This window comes from Bombus bifarius, unplaced genomic scaffold (genome assembly GCF_011952205.1).
Source record: "Bombus bifarius isolate JDL3187 unplaced genomic scaffold, Bbif_JDL3187 scf7180000009752_frag, whole genome shotgun sequence".
NCBI classification, from domain to species: domain Eukaryota; kingdom Metazoa; phylum Arthropoda; class Insecta; order Hymenoptera; family Apidae; genus Bombus; species Bombus bifarius.
In genome coordinates this window covers 11,537-22,927 of record NW_022885316.1, presented here as the reverse complement: position 1 = coordinate 22,927, position 11,391 = coordinate 11,537, and the positions used below count along the sequence as shown (strand labels likewise).

Sequence of the window (11,391 nt, the reverse complement as noted above, 5' to 3'; positions counted from 1 at the left end):
AAATTTTTAAATTTTTATTCTATATTTTCGACTTCTTTTTTCGCGTAGAATCACCCCCTTTCCGCTTGTACCACCAATTACCAATCACCCTGTATTTCTTAAAGATACAAAAGGTAGAATCACGCGTAACTAGCAATATCATAAATTAACTGTGAATAAACGGATCGTTGGAGTCAAAGGATCATTTACATAATTCAAACACGAGCGTGTGTTACCTTGTTAAGCTATTTATGGTAGATATTGAAAGATCGATAAGCCTGAGATACATATTTATGTCGAAACGAACATTCTCTACGGAAAGTCGAGTCTAATTCGATGAAAACAATTGACTTCCTGAACGAACATATCGATATATATCCACAGTGCAATGACAAGTAAATATTACTCTATTTTCGTACAAGAAAACAGATTAAAACGATGAGAAGTTATCTTGAACAATTGAACTGACCTTCGCGATGAATGAATCTCGCAATTTCACGAATACGTAGACGAAATTAATGTCTGGTGCGTATACGTCCAATAAATTAGAAACGCAAGGTTGTAACTCTTTAATCGCATAACAGGACAAGATGCGATAAACACGTGGAAATATATCATAGTGAACAACGTCTATTTGTAGTTGCCGTAAAATAGGGAGTAATTGCTCTTAATGAAGCAACCGTGTTAGCCACTTAATAGTGGCTTGCTTCTAATCCGGAATCACCTTCAATTAGTTGTAACTAGTGGCTTCCTGATAATTACCGCTCAGTGGTTGTTTCTTTTTCTTTTTTTTTTTTTTTTTGCTTTATTATAATTGCGATGCTCGAACCATGTTTACCATGGAACTCGCTTCCTTATTTAAAATCACTTTGTACCATTGAATTTTACTTTTCATGCTTCATAATGAACCAATTTATAATTCACAATAAACCAAACTGACGAACGTTCGTTTAAATCACGAATTTCAGATATTTCTATTCTCTAAAATTACCTGAATTAATTTTTATTAAATAAAATAGCTATAGGATAATTCCACAAATCAGATATTTTGGGCAAATATCTCGGAATTTCCTGTTTAATTCGCCGTAAATTTTTCCAATACGCTCTGGACCTCCTACATATATATAACGTGTCTATACATAACTGTTAATTCATCATTTTCTCGTAATCCTAACAAACAATGCTTAAAAACTTTAACTACATTTTGGATTATTATCTCGCATGAATAAATTTTAAGCTATTAATCGCTTTCCTGAAAATCTGGATTGGTTATCAGCTTCGGTACGAGACCATCGAGTAACTCGGTACGCATGAACGGAAATAATCTCCCAGTTATATCCAAATGTTTAATAATTTTCTACATAGAAATTTAATGAAAAATAAGAATAGAAGAACCTAGCATTACAAAAATCAACTTCCATGAAATCTAAATATTATTTATGCTGTCTGTAATTTTCAACATCTTCTTTCGCAAATCATCATCACCATCATCATCATCACCATTGCGACAGCCATTCTAAAATATATGTATCATTAATTTAATAGAAAATAAGAGTAGAAGAACCTCACGTTATAAAAATCAATATTCATAAAACCAACAAAAGATCGTTTTTTAAATATATGTATCATTCAGTTTGTATTGCCTTTACAACGCGTAGATAGGGCGAGGAGATCTCTTCTGAAGACGAGATATTATTCTCATAGAAAGGATACAGAAAGGAGAAGAAGACGTAAAGAAGCTTCTCTGAGACCACTCGTTTCATCACTTCGCCTCTCAAGGTTTACTGCCTTTAACATTACATTATTCCCGCAGAAAAAGTATTCGCTTTTCTCCCAGCTGTTTCCGTCACCCTGTAATTTCATATCGTGTTACCGTTCGATCAAAAGCGACAACTCATTTATTGTAAACGAAGATTCCGTGCGGCACAGTTAGCAAAGATAAATTACAGACGATCGTATTAATAATAATAATCTGACCGATATCTCGCAATGCGACCAATCGATAAACGCGAGCACCGTCCAACGCAAAGACGTTGTTAACGTTTCGAAACTGATTAACGTTCGTTCTCTTCTTTCTTTTCTTTCGTTTCTTCCTTCTCGCCTGTTGGCTCGTAAAAGTATCTTAGCATTTATAGACATTTTTTATTTATTTATATTTATTATATATGATGGTATCATAATTAGTACAACAAAGTATTATTACGTTTCAGTTATATATTCATGAATATATTGGAATTTCATTAGGATCGTAATAAAGTCATATAATAATTATATCGAATATGACGTCAGAATTATAAATACGGTTATTATAATGCAGAGTTTCAATTAAGTAAATTTAAAAATCTATATACAAGATACAAAATTATTTAGCGTAATTATATATTTCACAGTAATTACAAAAATATTTAATTATAAAAATAGTCAAACATTTATTATATTAATAAATCCCGATATTTGATAACCATTTATTACATGTTTAAGATAACTATTTATGCTGTATATTTGTACTAAATAAATGTTTGCATTAAATATCTCGTAACTTCTATGTGCATCTTCAGAAATGCTTCAAACTTTACCAATATAATCATTACAATGCTAATGAAATTTCAGAATGTTTTATATAACACATATTCTACATACATATAAATTTTCTGTGGCAAATATGTAAATGCTTTTATAAACTACTAGGTTTATACGCTTTGCAGTCTCATATTTTCCTCCCACTGTTAGCATTATCTGCAGTTTGTATGTGAGTTGTATGAAGTTGATCGAATTCTACGCTTTCAACGATCTGGTCGAGTGACGTTCTGCTTGAATAAGTTATAAATCCTGGCAGGAAGAAAGGCACGTGTTATTGATATCGACTGGTTAGCTGGAATGTTGAATAGGAATTTAAAGAACCGACTCAAACTTTATCGATAATAAAATATGGAAAATATGACTGCAATTAATACGTGAAAAATAATGGAAATATTCTATAGGATACTTGAATGTTTATTAGAGAATTTTAATAATAATATGGAACATAAAGAAGAAAGAAATTCGATGATACTAAATAATGATGATACTGAAAATTTCAGTGATTTTTATTAATATAAAATTAACATTAATATAAATAAAAACAAAATCTATTATAAATGATATAGACGAACTTTTTAACTAAATATCGTTAGAAAGAAAAGTGACACAAGTATACATACGAAACAATACAAAAAATCCGCATCTATCTAGAGAAATTTGTTATGAATTTCAAAGTCTGTATAAATACGTATACTAATACATAAAGCTTCTAAAGCTCTAAAGTTTTAATGTTTAAAAAAAAGTACAAAAATATTTCTATTAAAATATATATAATATTTTCCACGGTATTTTCTACGCAGTTTCTACAATTAAGGATTTCCTCGTTCCCATCGATTTTCCTCTAGTTGTGAGACCCTCGGATAATCACGTCCCTTTCATTTTATCTTCGCTACGCTCGATTATAAATACGGAACTGAATATAGAATTATTTGCAAATCACTGAATCCGATGATGTAATTTGTTACGCGCTCGAAACGAATTAGTATCACTTATCTTAGTTTCAATCAATACCTCACTTTCTCAAGTCATTGATTAAAATACGATTTACATTCGTACAGATCGAGCCTTCTTTCTCAATATTTCCGTCGAATATTCGTGATCAATCGTTTAATCGACCTTGATAATTAGAATAGAAATAAGAAAATTCGAACGCCAAATCATTAACGAACCAGCCACTTGCTCACGAATCTCGTCAACTTGGCCTTGTTTTGTCCAACAAATTGTAAATTTTTCCAACCTCGGCTTGAGTCATCGATTCAGGGTTAATGCACGTCACCTGAGTTTCTTTGGTCTCGATTTTCACAATTGGAATGCTGTCTGCAGGACAAACTTGCTATTCGATCAAGAAAACTCGTTTCAATGACTCGTCTGATGAACTTTCAATCAGCGTTCTTACGTTTCAACAGAGTCTCTTCAAAAGTTTCAATCAGGGTCTTAACGCTGTACTTTCAGGGTATAAAATATCTTTCAAGACAGAGACTAGTCTAGATTTTCTCTTCAGTATATTGATATTAGAACAATAACTGGAAAATATATTTCTACAGTATTATAATTGAAATTTTTTTATGTAGAGTTATAATAAAATTTTGTATTATAAATTGCCTGTATTATGGATATCAGACAATGAATTCAGCATGAATTATATCGATCTTATATTAAACAATTTATTAGAATTTTCAATGGAATATTTAAAATGTTACTTGATTGTTTTATATTATTATGTGATATTTTTACGAATTTTAAATAAGTTTGCTAGAAGAAGATGTTCATTTTAATTAAAACCATATACATGTATGTATGTATGTATATATATACATAGATTTATAGTTGTGGAAGCGTTCGTTGTAGAACCATTCATTCGTTACCTTCGCTTTCCGTTGGGAAGTGAAAATTTATGAAAACCCTGGTATGCTATAGTTGTCCAGAAATGAAAAGCAATTTTGAACAACTAATCCTTTGTAATCAGAATATTGTCTCGTTAAAAGAGAAAACAAAATTATAATTGATCGCGAGTACAGAGGGAAAATATTAGTATAGAAAATGATTGCTGTTACGACCGTTCGCGGAGAGACGCGGTCGCGAGGAAAACGCGTCAGCGAGAGGCGTAAATTCTCGCTACGATTCGGTGAATCGACGCTGCGAAGTAGTCGTTCCCCTGTTTCGATTAAGATAACAGAGGTGGTTGAATGAATATGACACAGTAGTAAGTTATATTTCACCGTTTATTCCACAACTTATAACGAGGATAGTTACACCGGTGCGTATGTACGAGATGAGTGAGTGACTGATCTGCGGGTGTGTATACCCGCTCGAAGGATGTTGACCGTTCGAAGGATGTAAAATCAGTACAGTACTGGGAGACGATGATGTGTCGGAGGAAAGCTAAGGATGGGTGTGTCTAGCGCACGGGACCATTGGATTTGTTGGTGCCGATGTTATTTAGGAGAGTGAGGGAATAGGCTTCGTTTCTAATTGGTTAAACGAAGGGTCTTAACCGCCCTCGAGAGAAAGTGGTTAGTGGGAGGACAGTTGCAGCGTACGTGCGAAAAACCAACTTTCCTTAGTTAAGCCGTGGTAGACAATAGTCTCGAGAAATTCCTCGGAAACAGATGTTTGTTTGAAGGACCTTGGCAGGCAAGTGACTCAGGTTTATGACGGATGCTTAAGGCTATTGAGGGTACGCCGTACGGAAGAGCGGACATCTGGTGTCCGTCTGGCCCGCGGTGTGTGACCTGGGCCAGGCAGAGAGTCTCCCGGCGTAACAATTGCGAACTAACTACCTTTAAATATTATAAATATTCAATGGTATATACAAATCCAACTATCTTAAAGTTTCATATTTTTATCTTGCATGAAATTCTTATAAAACATGAAAATTAATTTTTCTCTGTCTCTCTCCCTCTCTTTGATATAAACGCCGCAGTTAAAAAATAAATATGTATGACCTCATGTATATTCATATGTATTTAAGCATCTTTCTTCGTAACTTTGAATGGTTTTCAATTTCATTTAAATTGTTGCATGGCAACGTGAGTTCTGTTGCAAAATTCATATACTTGTAGAAACGTCAGTCGTAAATCAAGCATAACAACAGTTTTACAGTATGTTGTAGAGATTACTTTGTTATTTAAACTTAGAGATCTTCCTGCTTACAGTAATTACAAAAAGTAACTGTACACCATCGTATTTAGAACGTCATTTATATATATACCAATTAATTAAGACTAAGTCTTAAGATAAGACTGATTAAAATATTAGCTTTCGTATCATTTGTAATACTTTCATACATGCTTATAAATAATTAATGCTATCAAAATGAAACGTAAAAACTGATTTAAAAAAAAGGAAGAGAGACGCTTCATTGGGAAATAAGGATACATACGTACAAGTACTTTTTGTAGCCACTGTGTGGCTTTCAAACTCAATTCCAGGGCAAAAAAGAAATTATTGAAATACGGTTACCTAATATGTACATCATAGTGAAGCAATTATCAAAGGCGAATCCAACGAAAAAACGACACAAAGTGAACTGCCAGAAGCTACCCGTGAACGCAGTAGCCACCCCAGCGAGAAATCCCATTAAATTAGCTCCGAGCAAAGCTGGTATTCTTCCATATTGATCAGCAACCCATCCAAAAATTAATCCTCCGAAGATAGCGCCGATGAAGAAGATACTTTGAGCTATGGTTGGCAGTGCATCATACTGACAAACCCATCCCAGCTGCAACAGAAAACTACAGTCGAATGATTTACTTCTGATCACTATCAGCATCACGGGAATCTTATAGCAATTTCAACGCCTCGATTAAACGAATTTTCGATCAAAGTTTCGAAATTCCTAATGAAGCGCGCCTCTGTCCTTTTTCCTTTCCCTTTGAGGAAAAAAGAAGGAGAAGCTTAAGACCCTGCGCGTTCTCGCGTCCTTCTTCTGGATGCTTCCTACCCCTCGATGAATAATTCTCCTCCTGACGAGCGACGCAAAGTTCATGGAAATCCACTGGAGCAAAAAGTCTTGCAATTTATGTCGAACAAATCTGTGTGTTCGCGCTGTTGCTCGTTATAACGTTTTATTAAAGTTTCTTTTCAATCCGGTATTTTCATTTTCAGTTTCATTTTCAGATTGTATTTTATTTGGCAATGTAACGCTTGAATTTAGAATGTACTCTGTAATTTCACTACATGCACTAATTATTACTGCAATATGTACTAGTAATTCTGTTACGTACTATAATTTTCCTCTGTGGAAATCGACATTGTTAATTTTCCCACTTCTGAACTATCGATCTTTCCACAAACGTTTATTCGACCCTTTCCATCGTTCTTCTTTCTTTCCAAAAATTGTACACTACGCTTATTTTTTATCGAAATAGATCATGCAAATAATCGAATACGATATACACAGTATAAAGGGATTGATTGATAGGAACAGATAAAATATTCAAAAAGCAGGAAATTACAAGTCGAACATTTTCTGTCACCTCGGATGCCACAGACGCATAAGGGACGGTGGTATAATTAAATTCCCATCCTTGTTGGCAATCTTTCGTTGGCCACGATGGGTCCGGTACGTGGCTTCCATTTAGCAAAATTTCCGTGTAATTTACATCGTACATGCTGCATCTCGAGTAACCTTCGCGGTTGACTGGTATCGCCAGCGACAGCCTGAAACGAAGGAGAAGATAACGTAGATTGGTTCACGGTCTTCGATGCCGATGGACGTTCCGACAAGCGAGTAATTAACTTTCTATTTGAAACTCGACAAAAAATATTGGGAATCTCGAGTATTTATTGAGCTAATAATATTGATTGTTAGTCGAGTCTGATAAAACGTATTTGACTGGAATTTCATTTAAAGCGAAGAAAGTTATTTTCAATTGTAGCTGGATGTACGTTAATTGCTGTTTTCCTGTCTTTACAAATTACTCATTCCTTTGTTTCATCAGCCTTTTCGATTATTATTGTCTCGTATTATTATTGTCGAGTATTGTCTCGTGGTTATTATCTCAACGCTTTTATCGTGTCAATTTATTGCGTTGTGTTCATACGGGTTTGTAGAATATATAATAAACAATGCAATGAGAAATGAAAATGAGAAAATTTTGAAGAATTATTAAATTAGGTAAATTGAAGGGAAAGAAGTTCTGTGAAGGAACTGGATTGGATCTAAACAGATAATAAAGAAAGATGATCCAAGATTTGCGACCTCCGACGTATGTCGAAAACACTTACTCATTAATAACGAATGTCATTAAGATAATTCAGTGACGGTAATTGCGTCTGTTATTCTGATGAATGTTACATAACGAGATAGGAAGTCGATGTCATGATGACTGGCGCTGTCTGAATCAAATCAACCCTATTCACAACCAGATAATACCGTCAAACGATGTTTACATTATTATAATATGAAATCCAATTTGAAGGCTTCGTGAATTTCTATTATCCTTCAATGAAATTATGAAATAATGGCGCAATTTAATGATAAAGATTATTATTATTTCATTAGGCTTGCTGTATAATTTGCTAGATTGTCTTCAACCAGATCAATATATCAATAATTTTGGCAATGGCTATCATCACATACTTTATCGAAAGAGAGAACATTGGTTCTCTTTGATTTTCGATCGTTGAATCGTCGAAAGAAAACTTCGCGGCTCAGAGAAAGTTCTCCTACAAACACGTACATAGCATAAAAATCGGTAACACGCGGAAGTTCTACAGGAAAAAAATCAAAAAGACTTGCTGAGCAAGGCAAGAACTTTCCAATAGAAGGTGAGCATAATAATAAATAACACTTGCACGGATGCTTGCGGAGGAGTCGTTGACTATATTAAACTAATACTAATTATGAAACAATGTAACAGTAACGGTACTAGTCGTAATTAACATACTACCGTCAACATTATCGTGATATCGAAATTTCTTCCCACAAGATCACCGATTAATTGCATCGATTTGCGAAATTCTTAGTGTTCGATGATTATCATAGTCGAGGAAAGGTATTTACAAGACATTAACATCCGCATCTAATCACATCTCGTAGCATCGCGACTTATCACGCGTATCGCCTAACCTTTACATGAATATTGAACGAACGAACACTTCGAACGCATTATGCAAGTGTACGTTACGTTTTTCATTCGCCGGTAAAAGCTTTCAAAAACGAGTTAATGAGCGAATGATACGTGGCATGCGCGAAAGAAACGAATGTTTGCCCATAGAATAGCTGAAAATGATTCGAAAAGTATACTAGCAAAATAACAAAAGATTCAGATGATAACTGACCAGTCGACCAGGATTAGTCACAGCCTTTTAACAATTCTATCGATTTTTTGCTACTATTATACTTATTTACTCCAAAGCTAAGATCCTATCTAGGCTAAACTAAACGTTAACTATGACTCACAGTTGGAAAATGCACTTATCTTATACGTAATCATTTATCAATTACTGAGTTCGTTAAGTTCTATTTTTGTTTGCTGAAAGGAAAAAATCTTCCATTAATTAATCATCGCTATATCGTTGTTTGCTATTGTCTTTCGTCTGATCGACAATCATTTACCCATTCCATCGGTGTAGAACTCTTCATTTCTGGTTCCTATAATCTGGTATTTAATATCATCGAATTTATTTTGAAGCACGTGCACGTGCCAAAAAATTAGGTCACGGAAGTTTTATGCATTTCTGTGAAATCTGAAAGGGCAAAATTGCAAAGTGCACGTGTGACACGTGCAAATATATAAAACATCGGAAAGTAGCACGCTTTGTAACGTTTAATCGAGGTAAAACAATTTTTTATCCAGCTTCTAGTTTTTTCTTTCGCTTCCTTTATATTCTGAAAAATATGCGTAAAAATCCGCAGGCTACGTATTATGACGTAAACGGAATGGAACGAATCAATAATAGAATAAATTAAATAATATTAATATTAAAATATTAAATAATATTAATATTAAAATATTAAATAATATTAATATTAAAATATTAAATAATATGAATATTAAAATATTAAATAATATTAATATTAATATAAAAATTATAATAATAATAATCGATAATAAAAGAAATTAAGGACAATGGAACACATATTCGATTTATACTAAATATCCGCGGCTGTCCTGATATTTATTGCCAGTCGCGTACATACGTTCAAGTTATAATTTCTAATACCATTAGAAAGTTAGGAGAATTTTAATCCAGAACGAGCTCTATACCCTTTGAACGTAATTTGTTCGTCACTTAATCGCTGCACGCGGTAAACACTAACGAGCAGCTCTTAAACAAAAGTATTTGTACGTTATGGTCAACAACGGGGTGACTAGTTATTAGCGCGTTCTCCTGTTTCATTGAAATTTTAATTGCATCAACGTAGTACGTTCTATGGTCGACGTCTTAACATAATTGTACGGATCGAATGTCTTTACGTAAAACTGTCCCGTGCATGTTGACGATTCGCGGCCAATCAACGATATCAGGCCGAATGTTACGTGCTCGACGCTATTTTTTCGCCTTCACGCTCTCATTGTTTGCGCGAAGGTTCAACGCGTTCGCGCGGCGTACGCGATAATACGCGCTCCGGGAATTTTATCCAAGGAGCATTGTGCGAGCGCAACACGTTGCGACACCACATCCTTTGCCTCTCTCGAAACGTCTTAATAACGAATTATGGTGCAATCGAACCATGCGCGTATAGCAAAAAGCAATCGTTTCTAGCCGTTCACTTTGAACACCGCGAAGGTTAATTTGGCAACTACATATATATCCATGTATTGTGTTTCTAACGATTGCCAAATGCTATTTTCATGCATATAGTGATGCCATCCTTTTGTTACGAAGGATTAGCATCAGAGAAATTTTCGGCTTATTACGCATATTGAAAATGTAACGTAAGATTCATCTTTTTTTTCAGCAAATATGCAGAGATACGCACAGGTGCGTTTGAGTATTAGAGCACCTACTGGTTACATTTATTGGAACGCTCTAGCGGATTTTACGCTGTAAAACATACGACGTGAATGAAAGTTCGGATTTATAATAAAATAAGCAGAAGATGCAATCGGAAAAAGGATCTCAGCAAGAGGATAGTATTAGGACAGCGTTAGGAAACGGTAGGCCAAGAAAAGCCGGTCGAAAGATGATTCGTAGAACTAAAGGAAAGTGTTGAGATATTGATCCGTTTCATAGCGCCGATGCGAGCGAAAAGCGAACTAAAAATTGCGCGTTTAAGCACTAAAATGTCTATATACTATCACGAAACTACGAAATATTACTAATCTTCTATTTACAACGAAGCTCGTAAGTCTCGTGACCAATTTACACGAAAAAAGATCGAGTTAGGGACACGATAACGCGTTAATGAAACTTCTAATCTCTAAATCTCTAGAGAGAAATCCTTAAAAGCTGTAGATCCTTAATAAACAATTTACCGATTACGACGATAAGTCCCCTGATGCTCGTAACCAATTTTACACAGAAAACGGATCACCAAAGTTGCAAGACTTTCGAGTTGGAGGGAATGACGCGTTAACGAGAGCGTCGCGACGTATAATGTTTACAAAGTTTGCGTGGAAATTAACACGATCAGGAATAAGCTGGATCGTTGTCACCGTTTACGATCGTGTTTCCGAGATGAAAGAAACAGCTACTATTATGCAATCGATCGTTTCGAACTAGTAAACGGCGTAGCGAAATAAAACTCGGTGTAAGTCTTAACATACGTTCACTAGCAGGAACGTGTTTTATTGAAACTTTTACGACTCGCTACCGGCTGCCCCAGCCGTTGCATTATTTGAATAACATCGAAGGTTGTTGACCTAGCAACCGAACGAAGGT

The 11,391-nt window shown here is 34.7% G+C and overlaps 1 protein-coding gene across 1 annotated transcript; it reads right to left on the bottom strand.

Moving 5' to 3' along the window:
* Positions 1–2,686: 2,686 nt before the first annotated feature.
* Positions 2,687–11,110, bottom strand: LOC117215603 (organic cation transporter protein-like; the record flags this gene model as incomplete). Its single annotated transcript, XM_033461957.1, has 4 exons — positions 2,687–2,808; positions 6,022–6,280; positions 7,038–7,221; positions 10,986–11,110. Coding segments are annotated over 4 exons (690 nt in total), but the record flags the coding sequence as incomplete, so codon positions are not given.
* Between the last annotated feature and the right edge of the window lie 281 nt (positions 11,111–11,391).